This window comes from Colletotrichum fructicola (assembly GCF_000319635.2).
Source record: "Colletotrichum fructicola Nara gc5 chromosome Unknown KSG_Nara_v1_contig02, whole genome shotgun sequence".
Lineage (NCBI taxonomy): Eukaryota > Fungi > Ascomycota > Sordariomycetes > Glomerellales > Glomerellaceae > Colletotrichum > Colletotrichum fructicola.
The window spans coordinates 1,359,969-1,376,821 of NW_027094052.1; the positions used below are offsets into that span (position 1 = coordinate 1,359,969).

The window sequence follows — 16,853 nt, forward strand, 5'->3', positions numbered from 1 at the left end:
ATTCAGTCGTAAACGTTTATGATGCAACATCAAGCTTACATACGCAACCCTCGGCATGTTGAGGAAATCGCACGATAACTCTCTTCGCGCTCAACAGGATCCTGTCCTCATCTAAAACCCAGTCATACTGAAAGTCGCACATCTTACAGTGAACGCCATGCGACGCTGTGCTAGCCATGAACATCCCAACAGCGGCCTCGTCCTTGGAAATTATCTGCAGGCAAGCGCAGCAGTCGTACCTTTCACGCGGGCGCGAATGCCCGTAGCAGCGTTGCACTGTACCCGTAGACTCACGGAAGCAAACGCAACGGCGTCTGCAAAATGGCTTCATCAGGATCTCCTGCGACGACTGGGCGTGCGGGCATAGCCAACCGTCGATTCTCTTCAGGCTCTGTCGCAGTAGGTCCATGGTCACGACTTGTCCCTTAGTCAAAGTCGCGACCTTAACGGTCCATTCGTTTTGCGCTTGCTGCGTGTCGCAGTATATCGTTGGCGGCTCCTCTCCTTCCCCCATCCCCAGGGCGTCACTGCACTCATTGCATCGAAAGACGACCTGACGCGCATCATCATTGCGGGACATGCCCAGCAGACGAAAGGCCTCAGGGAACGATAAGTGGCGGTGCGGACAAAATCTAAGCCTTTTCTCCCACTCGCGCCCATCTTCATCGAGAGGTGAGAACAGTCGTTCGTGGAACGCAAGGCGGACCGTGCAAAAGTTGGAGGCCCGCCAATACGACTCTGGCTTCCAAATGTCATAGACATATTGGCAATCGCGACAGCGTCCGTCAGGTCGTAGACGTTTGATGATATCCGACATGTGTTCAGCGAGCGCATCATGTTTGAAACCAGGCGGGGCTCCGGGTATGACGTTACGTTTCTTGTCTTTGAGCATGTAATGAAACCTTTTGAAGGAGAGGTCGTTGAAAAAAGACCATATCAAAGAGCATGCCTGCCGTGCCATATACATGCTAGGCGCATCTAGGCATTCCATAATAGAGAGAATAATCTCGGGGGGTAGTTGATAGATGATGCATTTTTCCTTGTTCTCATCCCATTTGGCCTGGTAGATTTTGCTGTATCCGGTGCAGAAACGCCCCTTTTCCGGGCAGGGGGTATGTTTGCGGTACCTGACAATCGCGTGTGCAGGTTTAGACGGCGCCATAGTGATATTGAATGAAGTTGACAGGAAACTTGCGTCGCAGTAGTCGGGGATCTGGGGTTGGTGTAACGGTAGGAGATGGGAAGGAAGTAGCTGTTGAATGTCAACTCAAACTCAGTTGCTCATAATAATCGTAGGCTTAAATATACGTACTTCTTAGCTATGCTATCTCCACTACAACATATCAGCAAACTTTTAGAGTTTTGCTATCCGGGTGCAGAACTAAGGTACCTAATAGCTAGTATTCTAATACTTTAAATCTCTAATATCTGTATTGCCAGTGCTGTTGTTATCTTTGTTATCGTCTGTACTGGGTACTCGCCTGAATAGCTGGCCCAAACAGTAACGCTCAACTTTCATTCAGTTTACGATGAGATTCGGCCGTTGAATTGAAACATGAAATCCATGGCACGAATTGATATTTTCCCGTGGTGAATTTTTATACAGTTTCTGAGACCTTGGGTATATCGTGCCTCGACGTAATACTAGATGGGCGAGTCGGGGGGTTTACTCGATGACCCGACCTGGATGTAAAAGGTTGCCAGTGTCTCTTGTCATTATCAAATGCTCTCCACTTGCTGTACAAGAGAGGTGATCAAAGAAGCCTTTGCCAAATTATTTTGAACTAGGTAGGGTATTATTGATAAAGCTAACTCCCGAATTTGAATGCACTTTTATAGCCCACCGGTCCGTAGATATGAGCGACCTGTGAGGTTCTCAGCCTACCGGCGACCTCCTGAGCCTCGCCGCAGAAACCTTAAGGTTAGCTCCGCAAGGTCCCCCCAAACAAAAAGGTTTGTCGCCGTCACGCGAACAAGAAACTATGATCAAGAAATACATTTCCACGATTCCCTGTGCATGAGTCACTTGTTGGCTTAGACTACCGTAACATTTCTCGACAGAGCTTCAGTCGGTCACTAGCTTCCCGCAGCAACTCCGAATGGGACTGCTCGAGGCTCATCTTCAACAAGTCGAGGAGTTCTGGCAGTCTCTCATTCAGGTCCATCGCTGATTCATCGTTCAGCTCGTCCAGAGTGGCAAAATGGGCTAGGTACCTGGCGATCTCGCTGTACCGTCCAGGTGGGGCGTTCTTATTGGGGATGCCAAGTGCTTGAACGAATGACCAGATCGTCAACGCCGCATAGTACATGATCCATGGGCGATGCGGATCAGGCTCGGTGCGGCATGAGTAGAAGACTGAAACCGGCTCAGGAAGTGAACCAAAACTACTCGTTCGTCGTTTAGGTCCTCTCTGGTCCACGAGGACGCGGTAGAGCAGTTTGAAAGAGTGGAGGACGGCCTGCCGTGTTGAGGCTGCGTTGGACCAGGTCCTCATCCGCGCAACGGCATTGGAGTGATCTCGTGTGGATACCTTCCGTCCGACCAAACGCTTAGCGCCGGCGTATACTTGGCAGTCGACGATGTCAACGTGAAGGCTGATGTATGCTAGGTGATAGAGTGCAGCGGCGGAGTGAATCGGACCATTAGGACTCGATGGCTGACCTGGTGCTTCAGGAGTGTCGTTCGCGCCGACAGCCTTGTCAAAGCTCTCCTTCCATTCGTCGAATGCCCGCAGCAAGATCTTCTTCCAGCCGTCGTGCGTCTCAGTACTCGGTGTACGCAGGTCAAGCCACTTGAGGTGGGATTCTCGATGGGACAGGTGCCACCCAACGCTCAGCAGGCCTGACATGATGATCATCCGCCCGAAGGTATGTGTCTTAACCTCCTGGCCATGTAGAGCGCTCTTCAGTCCATCGAGGAAGGAAACCTGTTTGATGCCGTACATGCGGTAGTTGCCATCGAGCTGGCGGAATACGTCAGGAGTCGCAGCTGTCCAAAGAGCATCATCACAAGGCAGAGGAAGTCGGATCTCATGGGGTGCCATGTCCGCTGTGTGGCCAAACATGGCTGCATGGATAATGTCCAACATGAAAGCCGCAAACACGACCCGATGCATCGCCTCGGACTCAGCCCATCGCACCCACCACGTCCTAGAATCCAATGATGCTGCATCGTTGGAGGTGGGGGCCTGTTCTTCCGGCGGCGATTCACTCCCCGCTCTTCCAATAAGAGGACTTCCTCTCCTGAGGAGGGTCAAGGTGGCGGAGTGATAGATGTGAGCTCGCTCATGGAATCGCCTTGACGAGAACATCTTCTCGTAGAACTCCAGGAGTAGCAGTGATTGCGCAATTGCCAGACCGACCGGTGGTGATGCCTCTTCTGCTGTGAGAATCTCCCAACGAACACTGGATATGACGACATCGGCGAACCCTCCATATTGCTCCAGGTTTCCCGTCGAGTCTCTGCTGCTCAAAGATGCAGCTCCTAACGCAATCATGACCATGAGTAGGAAGATGGAACATCGATTTGCTGCAAATGTCGGTTGATGGACGATGGGTAGCCTTGGCGAAACGTTCTTCCAGTACTCTTGTAAACAGTCGCGCATCATGTCGAGGTTTAGTGCGGGCAGATCTCCACCACTTTCTTGCACCAAGTTGATAATGCGGTGCTCGTATTTCGGTTGCTTCTGACGAAAGACCTGCAGCCATCTCAAAACTTCTTGGCGTCGGTGTTCACCAATGAGTTCATCGCTGACATCGGCTTGCCTTGGCGGTGTCGGGTCTAGCTGTGAACGGCTGGTCAAAGACTCATAGTCATAGTGGATATTGTTGTTGAAGGTCGATTCCAAGCCTCCCTCGAGGAAAGGGAGGTTTGCGACGCCATTGAAGTCGCTGAAACTTGCTTGAGGATCGAACAACCAGACGGCAAAGTTCTCTCGGGATAGTGCTTCGTCCGATTGAAAGTCCATTGCATTGAAAGACGGCATGATTGATGATTCTGCGGGTATCGGCGGCTGATCCCGGCCGAATAGATCGGATTTCGGGCGCATCATGTTGACGGAGATATCGTCTATTGATGGCCATGTTGATGGTTGGCCAACTCTGGCCGTTAATGATGCATTAGGTGCGCCCGTTGTAGGCGTTGGGGTGGCGTTGGAGTCGGGGGTCAGCAGGATGGCCGCATCGTGCGGGCCGGCCGACGACGATGGCTGGACTGGCTGAGGGAATACCGGTCGGGTGGGGACAGCAGCCGTTGGCGACGACACGGCGACACCAGACAGGCCGTTAGAGGCAGAGGAAGTGCTAAAACTTGGTGCTCGGTTACGGGGGATATATGAAGATGAGTGTCGCTTCTTGTGTCGGCTCAGTAAGTCAGCTCGAACGAACTTTTGGTCGCATCCCGGCACATCGCAAATGAAGATCTCTTTAGGGTTGTCTGCGAGTCGCGTCAATTGACCTGTCCTTGGCACATCTAAGACGCGCAGGTGAGACCGCGCATGGGCTTCAAAGCTTCTTACGGTTCAGTTGGTGTCTCTGCAGATGCTCCGCCCTCGAGTACAGCTTCTCGCATCCCGGATGGTCGCACACGAATCGTCGAGGTGCGCCCTTTCGACTGGCGCGTTTGTAGTTGCCAGCAACGCCATGCTGGGTTGGAGAAGGGTGGCTCGCCATGAACGGTGGCTATGGGGACATGGTCGGTGGCAGTGGGTTGCTCGTCGTGGCTGAGGCAGCCTTCGCTTAGGAACTATCGCCGTATCAATGGGCGGTGGACGTTGGACACGGTGGAGTCGGCATCGGTGAGGACACGGTGAGGTGCGCCGCGAAGTTGAAGATGTGTCGATGGAAATCGTGGAAATTGGGGATGAGATTGGCAAAGTTCCGCCTCAGGCGGCTGGGTCAAGACTCAACGCGGGGAATGGGCGAGCTCCCCCAAAAAGGGCCCCCCTTCCCCACACATCTCGGCCGTCCTTTCCCTGAAAGAATGATGGGGGAGACACAAAATCGGCCAACTGGAGCGAGGAAAGTGGACCCCCACGCGTCGCTCCTGCAGCGAAAAATGACAGTGCCGCACGGTCCATTGGCGTTTTCAACTGTGCGGGGGATTCTTCTGTCACTCACAATTCCATCTCACTCACTCACTCACTCTCACTCTAGATGCAACTCATCCGTTTAACCGTCGAAGTCATGCCATCACAGTTTGACGCAGCTCTTTCATGATGTGATAGACTCGATGAATCCCAAAAACCAATGTCATTTAGCTAAAATGATAGAACCGTCATGGTATCTACCCATTCCTCAGCCGTCCAGCGATCCTCTTCAACGCAGTATCCTCCTTTTCGGCCTTTTGGAAATCACGCCGATGAGCCTCGGCGGCAGGCCCGACAATCTCCAGCAACCGAATATACGGCATCCCGAGCCGCCCACCTGACACTCCGGCCTTGCGATCATACCGCCCGTTCCGCACCGCAATGTTGTCGTCCGTGTACGCCGCCAATTCCTCCGGGACTCCATCATCCCTCGTCTGATGCTCCAACACCTTGATCAAGTCGACCAGTACAGCTTTCGCCGGCAGCTTCATATCAAAAATCTCCAGCGCCCTCGTCGTGTGCCGGATGTCATGCGTCACAACACACATGGCCGCATGATCCGCCGACAGCTCATCGATAATTCCCTGCGCCTTCTTCATCGCATCGTCGCTGTACAGCTCAAACGTCTGGTTCGAGTCCACCCGCATGTACCACGGCTCTGGTCGCACTTTCTTGTTGCACTTAGTCCCTTCCAGCATCCGAATTGTTCGCCGACAGTGTTGTCGCAAGGGCTTTTTGTCGTCATCGACCGATGAGGGCCAGGTGGGCTTGTCGGCGGGGGTCATGATATCCATCTGCAGTGATGGCATGAGCGTGTACTGGCGACACTTGTATTGCTCCGAAAAGTTGAAGGTAAGAAACACCGCCTGTTCGCCGCTCCAGCAGTCGGCCATTTTGGCGTTTTCGACGGCACACTCTTCGTGACGCCGTAATTGAGGCTCCGAGAGAAAACGGGGTTTGAAATTCGCCATCGCTACAAACTAAGTGATTAATCTATATAATTCGTTGATGCGCAAGACAAGACGGGAGAAACTGTCATTGAACTTTTGTACAAATCCGGGTATTAATGATGTCCCGCCATCTCACCAAGCAAGCTGCCCTGTGGTGAGGCACTGAGGAGGTTTGAGCCCGTGCCCGGTGACTCACACCGAGCCGTCAGGTGTGTGCATCGAATCGCCACGTTCAGCCATCCAAAGGGAAGCAGCTTGATGGGCATTCTTCAACCTTGCCATGTAATGGGTCTAGCGGTACTCCGTCGTTTAAAATTAGGGACTTCGGGATTCCGCATGTCGTAGTCAGCGACATCTCCGCCACGAATGACGCTAGGTAGGAACGATGGGAATGATGACAGGCACGACAACAGGTACGACGACTTGGAAGACAAAAAGCAGGGCAGAATTGACATCCAATTGGCAGGAGTGGTAGAAGGGGAACATATCCCAATGAGGTAGGGCCCCCTGCCGGGACAGCAAACGATGATCAAGTTGCGCGGCGCGGCAGCATAATGTTGTGAAACTAGTTGATTGTTCTAAGTTCTAAATACTGCGACGAGGTATTTCTTCCAGCCTCAATGGGGCAGTCCTGGGCACAAATTCAAGTCAGACCAAATATGGCAAATCATAAGAACAACACTTACCATAAGGAACCTACGATACGCTCTTAAGGCAAAAGACATGTGCAGCCGCCAGTGATGTTGATGCAGCTAGGTTCTCCGGGTTGCTTCCTGCAGTCGGTTTTTCCGCAGAAATCTCCGCTGCATGACACCGCGTACACCGCTGCGGCGTAAGCCAGAAAGGTAATGGCGATAGATTTGACGTGCATTCTGATCTTGTTGACAAGGAATGAAGGTTAACGATAGTTACTTATTAATCAAACTTTAGGTGGCAAGCGATAGGATAATGAGATGAAAAGCATGCTTAACTTTAGGTTCTCGTGCTCTGCCTTTTATGATCGTCTTCAATTGCTCTGATGTGCACTTGACGGAGCTGTCCGCAGTCTTCCGGCGGGCCATTGTACCAACCCACCGGCGACTTTACGATGGTCCGAAACTAGGTAGATCTACACCTTAATAGCAACCTGAAACTGTTCATCCGGAGTCCAGACGGACTCCGGACGGTTCTAAAGCTTATTGCACCAATCAGCCTTCGCCGTACAACCCTAGGCCGGGGAAATCACAAAACGACCTAGGCTTAGAGCATGAGTCGCGACACGTAGACGTCTGGTCAGTTCCAAGAGGCGGGTCAGGAACTACGAGTCACGATACGTTGCACTGGTGAGAGAGATGCACTGAACAGCGTACTTGGCATCGTGAAACTCAGTTGAACTGTCAGTTGATACGAACGATTCGAGCTAATCCGATATGACATTACCAGATCCGTACAAAAGAGCCCGCTTGCAATTGTTTCGGGCCTCTAGGGAAGATCCAGATGACTCTCGTCTACATCTAGGCGTGTACTTGAGTTCGACTGGTTAATTCTCCTCCGACTCGTCTCCCGACCATGGATAATTGTCGTCTTCTTCCCATGTGTGAAATATGTCACCTCCCCAAATCTCATACTCCTGTCTATATTCAAATCGATGTTCATATGATATTTTGAACATTTGCTTCTGAGAGGGATCTGTAGCGTAAGAGCGTTCGCTGAAGAGAGCTGCCGCCTCTCGAGCCGGTGACAGAGCTTCTACCACATCACCAGGGACAAAGTTTGTCCTGCGGACCTCTGTTGTGAGACCGCGCGACGTGTGTCGTCTGGCCGTGGTGTCCCATTCGCTTTTGAGAATGCCAGAGAGCCTAAACTCCCGATTCATACTCCACACAGCGTGAGCATTTTTGTTGTCGACGGCGTAGCAAAAGTGGCCCGCGTCTCGTGCTTTTATATCTTGTCCTGTAAACCAGAGTTCAAGTAGCTTAATCTTGGGCATTCCTCGAGCGACTTCAGCCATCGTTATCATCAGGGGGTCGAAAAGACTTTCGTCTGCTCCCAGTCCGAGACCAAAAAAGGTCATCGAAAGATGTTTAAGAAATGGCCACCTTAATAAGACCAATCGTGGACCCTTGAGAAGACTTGCGTCCATAGCATTTGAGCAACAAAAGGTCCTGAGTTGATGCCTGGCGCTGAGAAGAGATGTTCTGAAAACTGTCGACGGACGACACCAGTATCCTTGCTCGTCCATGTCACGAACGGTGAGTGATTCCACGGCAGGCGGCAGGAAGTCCCAGCGCTCGTATTGTATCGAGCGGTTGCGACGAACCCGCTCTTGTTAGCCGTACGATATCTCTTTCAAGTGATCTGATCCTTTCATGGCCGAGCATAGATATGACAAGAGTCCCCGATAGGAACAACACCGACATCGATCGCAGTTGAATTCCAGATGCAGCAGAGAACGGACGCAGTGAACTGTTCGCAGGGTACCCTGAGCGAGTTTGCTTCCCAAATGATTGAGATGATGGCCGCATGACTGCTCCTCGTGGATATCCAAGTCGAACGATGCGTCGCGCTTCCAACCGGCCATTGTGTCGAAGAAACCATCCATCACATCCGCAAAGTCAGCCCCCAGTCTCATTCGACGCCGTGGGTAATCGACAATTGTCGTGAAACTCGATAGATCCACGTCTATCACAAGGCGTAGCTTTTTCAAACACAGCAGTCGCGAGCCTCGAATGGTGTTTGCCAGGGTGTCGGGGGCGATGTCGCCGGACAGAATGCTGGCGTTCGTCAGACAGAAGGTCACCTCTGCAAACAGATGAGGCTCTAGTATCTGGTTCCATAGTTTGCAGACTGCCGCAAGAGGAGCTAACGGGTAGCCATCCTTCTGGGCTACCACACACTCAAGAATTTGCGTGGCTAATTTTGGCGGTAGATCGTCCCCTATTGCCCTGGTTTCTGATAGCTGCCTAGAATCCTTTGAATCTTGCGGTTCGGAATGAGCCAAACCTGCCGTATGAGGGCTACGTCTTCCGCTAAGAGACATGCCGACTTCAGCATCATGCTTCTGGGCGGTGACAGTGGGGTTGGAACCGCCCCCAAGGCGGTTGGAAAGGTTTGTGATGTAGCTCAGTGAGGATGACAGGCACATCTTGGTGTTGAGGTAACGGAATGATTAGTTGTCATGGTATAGGAAAACTCCAAAAGGCAGCTGGAAGTCCTTTATATCCTCCGTAGCATAGCTATAGAGGTTTCTACGTGATCCATCCTGGTCCTCGTGTATGTTTCCGCCAGGTTCATACAGGTAAAAGTTGACAGAATACACGCGCAGACCCAAAGAGCACACATATCCGCCAGATTTCTAAACTTTGTTATCAGGAAAGAATCAGAATGATGAAATCGGAGACAGACCCATGGCCGACAAAGGTTATCTCTTTCATCCTAGTCGAAGAAAGAAAACGAACCCCAACGCTGCTCTAGGACTTCAGTTCTTCTCCCTTTTCTCACTACCGCGCAATTTGATTATATCTCGTTTCGAATAATCTTTATCCCAATCAACAATGGCGGACGCCGAGACCAACATAGGCCTGCGTCAAGCTCGCGACAAAACAACAAGCAGAACAAGCAACATTAACTCAGCTATTTAACAACTACCTGTGGAGCTTATGCTGCAAATAATCGAACACCTCGGAGTCTTCGACAAGGCGATTCTGTCAAGAACTTGCGCCTCGTTCCGGATCGTTCTCGATACGGATTGGGCACCCATATTTCGAGGATGGTGGGACTACGAGAAGGATTATTTCTCGTTAAGAATCGTCCACGATATGCCAAACCACTGGTTCTGCCCCTCGTGTCACAGAATAGAACCCATCAACCAAAGGTATTTGCCATATAAAAAATGGACACCACCTTGCCAAAGAAACGGTCGTGGGGCTGGCGGTAGTTCACTCGATCCATATCAGATGCGCTCGGAGCATGCGCAAATGGCCCTGAAGCTTTCTCGGCTCGGTAACATCAACCAAGGATACCTCAAGAGGATCATGGCGCCGTACAGCATATATCACCGCGCCCTCAAGGGCAACTGTCTCAGGCACTACCGCGCCGTGCCAAAGATCGTCGATGGAAATATCCTTCTGCAGAAGCAATGGACATTCCAGAGCATCTTCGACAGCCGCGGTTGCGAGTATCCCTGGAACAAGGAAATGTTTGCCATCAACAAGCAACTGAAGGGAACTCCGCTCGTCTGCCCACACTTGGGCATTGCGCACAGTTTGAATGAGAGACATTATCTCGACTGGGAAAGACCAAACAAATTACGGGAGCCCGAATTTGAGGCCGACTTCCGGTCTGCTATCAGTCTTATCGGGCATGGCTTCAGTAACAGATGCTACGAATGCAAGGTGGAGTACGCGATATGGTGTCCAAATTGGTACACCGTAATTATCAGATCTTGGTACGATTATGGATTCGAGGGTGATCGGTATTTTCTACATAGGGATTGGTACGAAAGACCCGCTTTCCCCTCCATTAGGAGACTTTATAATAAATAAGATAGTTGTCTTCTGACTGCACACTACCTCATCTGAAGTTTGATACTAGTAGTGTTAATAATAATGATTTGTTGCAAAAGAAGCTTACTTGACCCCTTCACACTATAGTTTGAGTGTTCGTAAGAGACTTTGACGCTTTGAGGACTGTTGTTGCACTTTGTCGAACAGTAAAATACAGTGACGAAACTCAGGTAGGTTATGCTTCTGGTTTCGCCAATAGAATACCAAGTAAGTACAGAAAACCCATCACCCAGAGATTGTGGTGCTGATGAAAAGGAGGGTACTTGCCTGCCTAGGTCACTGATTCTGTCAAATCTTATCATGAATTTCGAATTCGTCAACTTGAATCCCAAGTTCAACCACTCTAGGATCTGCTCGGCTGTGATGTTCACAATTGCTTGTAGGTCTATCCAACCTGGAGCGTATACATCAAAGTTTGCGCCACATCACCAACCAAAGACGCATAGGTGGATAGCCTATTGGTTCTCAAGGTTGGTGCTGTAGTGTTTTCAACTTTTGCACTGTAGGCCCGCAAATATGTAATAAACTCTGTTCGGCAATCGGAGATTGATCGCAGAGATTGCTTATATGTGTGATAGATTCCATTTTCTTTGCGAATCCTAGTTGAAGCAGGTTGACAAGTTACCACTCAAGTCCACGCCCATCATGGTAAATATCGACAACGCGACAGCCCCCAGCGGGTTCGATCTCAGCAACACTCGTTCTATTAAGACAGTCGCACGAGCGCATCTCCTTCGACTACCCTCAGAGCTCCTTCTGGACATCATCGGCTACCTCGATATTGTCACTGTGGCGATCCTCTCAAGGACCTGCGCCCGCTTTCGAGCCCTCGCTCACAGGGACTGGAAACAATTCCTTCGCCAACTTCTTTTCGTAAAAAAGCTCGTATTCTGGGGCAAGATTGCATTCGACTCGCCTAACCATTCCGTGTGCCAAAATTGCCATAGAATGCATCGAATCAACCACGCGGACGTGCCACAGACATGCAATGTTGTGCTTCCCTGTGTTTTAACGCCGCAGAACCGGTCGCTAGCTATAAGCCTTAATCCGTATAAAGTACGTCCTCAACACGTCCAAACAGCTTTGAAGTTATCTCGGCTCGGGAACATTCACCAGGGGTATCTCCAGAAGCTCATGACTCCATTCACCCGGAACCGTCAACCCGACGATCGTGGCCACCTTCAGTACTTCGCGGCCATGCCAAAGATCATCTCTGGTGGGTATCTTTTGAGGAAAGAATGGATATTCAAAAGCGGCGGCGAGTGCCACTTTGAAGACGTACATGGGCAAATCAGACGGGCGCCGCTAGTTTGTTATCACATGATCATAGCTTTCATGTACAGCTCTTTGAGAGAGTGGAATCTCGCGCAGAAATATCGTTTATATCCCCAGACACCCTTCGACGAGAGCTTCTGGTACGCGGTTTGTAATATTGGTAAAGAGTTCAAAGAAAAGTGTGCGAACTGTTCCGACAGAACAGAGTACTCAATCTTGTACCCGGATAAGTACACGATGATCATCCGTGCTTGGTACGACTATGGAACCGAGACGCATGACGACTGGGCATCAATCACGGGATTTCTGGGAAAAACAAATGCCTCGGAGAGGATCTTCGTCACAGTCAATCCGGGAGATTTTTGACGAATGAAACACCCATCCAATTTCATGGGTCGACTGGATATCAATAATACACGTCAAAGGCGGACAGTCGATGTGAGCTTATTTGTTTAGCTAGGGTAATGATAAAAGAGATTGGTCTAAGATTGGAATATGAAAAGCAATATCAGAATGTTTTACATCACTTGGTGATAGTACCGATGTGTTTCCCTGTGTTTGAGAATCGGTGAGAATACTCATAAGGGGCTTTTTTTTTTTTTCTCTCTTTTTTCTCTCTCTCTAATTTGGCAGGCTTTCGGCTGGCACCTGGACAATCTCAATGCGTTCCCTACATGGACTTACCGAAACCACTTCCTACTGTGACCGTAAATCTCAAAGTCTCATGTTTATCGCCGCACGCTTAATCAATAGTTGGTTTCTTATCTCTTCTCGCGCGCTCATTATCCTGCTACAAGTGCAGCGCAATGTATCGCCGTTAGCCAGGCAAAGCTACCATTATGAAAGCAAATGGTGTAAATGTCCGGGGTGGTGAACACTGCCCAGACATCTCATCTCAATAGCATCCTTTCCGCTTCCATGCGCTCTTTCATGACACTAGATTTTGGACAGATGAAAATCAACCAGCTTCATGCCTACAAAATACCGCATCGCTCCACGGAAGCTTCATAGAGCACCGTGGGAGCTACCAGAGTGCACCGGAGAGAACGGAACAGCAAGCTTTAACCTCCGCTGCGGACCGGCTGCTTAAAAGTGTCGGTCCGGCGCGTTCAGCGAGCCCGGCAGCACGGTAGGCCCCTGCTAGGGAGCTGACCAGTGCTAAAATAAGCTGTCATTGCTTAGGCGAATACGCGTGAATTTGGGGGATCAGCGGAGCTTGCAGATTGGCTTGTGGAAGCTTGTGTTAGTGAGATACTCTCATATCGGGTCATTCTACACCCCGACAGAAGTATTGCCATATCGCGACTCAGGGGTCGCCGACCAACATCCTGAGATGACCCAGATCGCCCTGCGAGGCCTGCTCCGGCAAGCTTCGGGGCCAAAGCTGGCACCCGCGCGCCGCGGGCGCAGCTGAAACTGGAGAGAGAGCTTGGCGATGGAATTTGAATCTCCAGATGCGTCGTCAGCTTGCACTGATTCCCCCTTTCCTCCCATCCGCTCCCTTTGACATTTTTCCTTTGTACGCTCAAGATCATCACTTTCCCTTTCCCCTTTCTTCTATATTCTTATTCTAATCCCAGTGGCTCAGGGTTTGCTACTCCAGCAACCCGGCTTCTACAAAAAGTGAGAATGCCACGTTTGTCAGACGAAGTGGAGGCCGCACACCTCATGGGTGCCGAGTTCGCCGACCTAGAAGGCCTGCCCGCCGACGCCGCGCCGGTCCGGGCCTTTGACCAGACGCGGTCGAAATGGAGCAGGTCGCCCCCGGGGCTCGGGGGCTGGGCCGGCGGCGGCAACGGCAGCAGCGCCATGGGGAGCGCGCTCTGGGCCGTCGGGGTGCGCATCAACGACGCGCTGCTGCGGTTCCAGGTGCGCTCGCCGCGCGCCGTCATCCTCATGCTGGCGCTGCTAAAGTTCTCCATCACGACGAGTGGGACGCTGCTCATGATCCCCATGCTGCGGCTCATCGAGGACGACATCTGCCACAAGCACTACCGGCTGCCGCACTCGGAGACGATCCCCGAGATGAAGTGCAAGGTGGACCCGGTGCAGAAGGACATGGCGTGGCTGTTTGGGTGGCAGTCGCTGCTTGGCGCTATTATCAACATGCTCGTCGCTTTTCCCTACGGTATTCTTTCGGATAGGTGAGTTGTTGCACCCCAATGTACGCAAATCATAAGCATGCCAACACATTTCAGAATCGGACGCAAAGCGGTGCTGTTGCTCGCCTACTTCGGCACCGTCCTCACCTTCAGCTGGGCGCCCCTGATGCTCTCCTTCTTCCCAGAGGCCAACATCTACTTCCTCTTCGTCGGCATGGTCTTCGGCGTCATCGGCGGGGGCATCGTCGTCATGTTCAACAATGTGTACGCTATCGCCGCCGACATCAGCACCGAGAAGGACCGCGCCTCCAACTTCGTCTACCTCTCTGTCGGCGCCGTGCTCGGCGGCCTCATCGGCCCCGTCACCGCCGGCTACCTCATGGAGCAGTACGGCCCTTGGCTGCCCATCAAGCTCGTCTTCCTCTTCACCCCGCCCATCTTCCTCATCTGCGCCCTCCTCCCCGAGACCCTCCGCGTCAAGGCCGGCGACGGCCCCCAAACACCCCAGGTCCCCCTCGCCCACGCCGTCCGCGACTCCTTCGCCAACGGCCTGCGCGAGCTGCAGCAGTCCATGAGCATCCTCCGCAACCGCAACATCCTCCTCTGCCTCGTGCCCTCCCTGCTCGCCAGCGCGCTGCACGCCTCGCACTCCAGCACGCTCTCGCAGTACGTCAGCAAGCACTTCGGCTGGACGCTCGCGCAGACGTCCTTCCTGCTGTCGCCGCTCAGCTTCCTCCACCTCGGCATCCTCTTCATCCTCCCCTGGCTGTCCAAGGTGCTGACGAACCCGCGCGGCCGCTTCCGCTGCTCGGGCTTCGGCAAGGACGCGCTGCTCGCCAAGGGCTCGTACCTGATGATCGCGCTCGGCGGCTTCATCGAGGGCTGCAGCTGGGAGATTGTGGTGTTCCTGGCGGGCCTGTCGGTCACGACCTTCGGCTCCGCGAGCTGGCCGCTGGTGCGCGCCATGATCACCGAGTTTGTCGACCAGGCGCACACGTCGCGGCTGTACGCGCTCATCAGCATGGTCGACACGCTGGGCTCCCCGCTCGGCGGCCCGGCCCTGGCGTGGACGTTCACCGTCGGGCTGGAGAAGAAGGGGCCCTGGAGGGGGCTGCCGTGGTTCTATGTTTCACTGCTTGCTGGGCTGACGTGGGCTGCGTTGTCACTAGTCACTGAGCCGAGGAAGAAGGGGGCGATTCAGCTCGAGAGCCATGATGAGGACGTGAGTGGGCGCAACTATGACCCCGAGGCGGTAGAAGGGCGGTGAAAAAGTCTTGTGTTGGTTCTTCTGGTCACTGTATTAGTATGTAATTGGCGTTTTTATTATAGACGAGGAATTGGCCACAGGCAGGGTTGGTTTAACATTAGTAGACAGGAATTAAAGGTATCGCGAGCCGGCGACGGCGCGAATGTTTTTTTCGCATGACTCTTGGCAACGCCAGAACAATTCCCCCCTCCGGCGATGGCCTCAATTTAACACGTCCAATGACCCAATGTCTCTTGTTGCCACTATGTCGTTATCATGGCGTGTTGGGCAGGGCCAACATTCATGATTGGCGCATATGGCAGGCATGATGAAGCCAACGAGGTTGACCCTTGCGAGACGTCAGGGATGGTGGATATCGTGAGCCTCGCTGGCATCGCCAGCGCCAGCTGTCATTCGCCCACGTGGCGGCGACGTTTGCACTATTGGCGGGCCAACGAGGCTGACCTGAAGCGTTGCCGTCCACTTTGATTGTCTGAGGTCGTTAGGAGAGTGAAATAAGGCGGTCGCGGTGGGTTACCGTGGTGTTGACCGTTCAAGCGCGCATGAAACTGGGCATTTTCGGGCTCGAAAAATGGTTGCGTTGGTTGTATTTCTAGCGCGGAAGAAAAGAGACATTGAAATGCCTCACTTGGCCAATGTTACCATCCATAATGCTATTGTTCATCGGATATTCTGAGTAACCCAGTAACTTGCAGAATTACGAAGGCATCTTTTGCCTCAATGATTAAAAAAGGAAAATCCGATGTAGCTGCAAAAGCCACGATGCCCTCACTCCCAGGCCCAACCCCTGGCACTATGCCGTGTCTGCTTCACCGTCAGGAACGAAGATCCCTGCTCGCCCCCGATCGCCTCACCAGCCACAAGCCCTTTCATCATGATCCGCGATATCGAAGAAACTAGGCTTCCTTAGCAAGCTTACCCGGGCGAATCCTTTAGCCTTGGCAGTCCAATCCCAGCCGTATCGAGCCACTCATAAACCTCCGCGGTGATGCAGATTACACGGAGATCATCCGCGTTTGCCTGTGAGAAAGTGGACAAACAGGCAGAAATAAGGCGAACTTGTATCCGTAATGATTTGCTGCTCAGTCACACAGTCCACAGCGCCTGGGCGCCTAAGTGTCTTGTCCCGCCGTCTCGGTCCGTGGCGCAGCCCTACAAGCACCGATGATCCCCGTCAATCAGGGAGAAGGTCCAGCGTCCGGTCCATGCCTTACAGTGAAAAAAAGGTGTAGGCTCCCCGCATTTGGGTGTGGTGTTCCGTGTGCCGCGCCGCAGAGGCAGCCGGACCCTTGGCGCGTGTGGTGTCTGATGTCATGGTCCGACCTTGTGTTCTCATGCTATTACACTCTTGATGTTTTGCTCCAATCCTTCGTGCCGTTGATTTGATCTTGGCACGCCATTTGGATATGCGCCACCAAGGATTGCTGGGCGACGGGCGACGGTCTACTTCCTGGGTTCTCGTGGTTCTCGTGGTTCTCATAAGGACGCCATCCCCCCTCACGATGGAAAAGCCATTCGTGTTTAGCATCTCACCATAAAGAATTACGACGAGGCAAAATCCTCTTTTAACATCTCGAAGATACACTCAAATGCCGTTGTGATTTTCTTGTCAAATTTAACGATACCCC

At 52.2% G+C, this 16,853-nt stretch overlaps 4 protein-coding genes across 4 annotated transcripts; 2 read left to right on the forward strand and 2 right to left on the reverse strand.

Annotated features, from left to right (window-relative positions):
* Window positions 1-2,039: 2,039 nt before the first annotated feature.
* On the reverse strand, window positions 2,040-4,671 carry klf1-2 (Zinc finger protein klf1; the record flags this gene model as incomplete). Its single annotated transcript, XM_032020644.1, has 2 exons — window positions 2,040-4,435; window positions 4,518-4,671. The coding sequence occupies 2 exons, from the start codon at window positions 4,669-4,671 to the stop codon at window positions 2,040-2,042; spliced, it is 2,550 nt and encodes an 849-aa protein (XP_031882246.1).
* Window positions 4,672-5,284: 613 nt separating this feature from the next.
* CGGC5_v003120 (uncharacterized protein) lies at window positions 5,285-5,980 on the reverse strand (the record flags this gene model as incomplete). Its single annotated transcript, XM_032020645.1, has 1 exon — window positions 5,285-5,980. One exon carries the CDS (start codon window positions 5,978-5,980, stop codon window positions 5,285-5,287), a length of 696 nt encoding a protein of 231 aa, XP_031882247.1.
* Window positions 5,981-9,972: 3,992 nt separating this feature from the next.
* On the forward strand, window positions 9,973-10,560 carry CGGC5_v003121 (uncharacterized protein; the record flags this gene model as incomplete). The annotated part of the gene is made up of 1 exon (XM_032020647.2): window positions 9,973-10,560. One exon carries the CDS (start codon window positions 9,973-9,975, stop codon window positions 10,558-10,560), a length of 588 nt encoding a protein of 195 aa, XP_031882300.2.
* A 2,964-nt stretch (window positions 10,561-13,524) lies between these two features.
* Window positions 13,525-15,340, forward strand: atnC-1 (MFS efflux pump atnC; the record flags this gene model as incomplete). The annotated part of the gene is made up of 4 exons (XM_032020648.2): window positions 13,525-14,000; window positions 14,055-15,180; window positions 15,231-15,261; window positions 15,330-15,340. The coding sequence occupies 4 exons, from the start codon at window positions 13,525-13,527 to the stop codon at window positions 15,338-15,340; spliced, it is 1,644 nt and encodes a 547-aa protein (XP_031882287.2).
* Window positions 15,341-16,853: the final 1,513 nt, after the last annotated feature.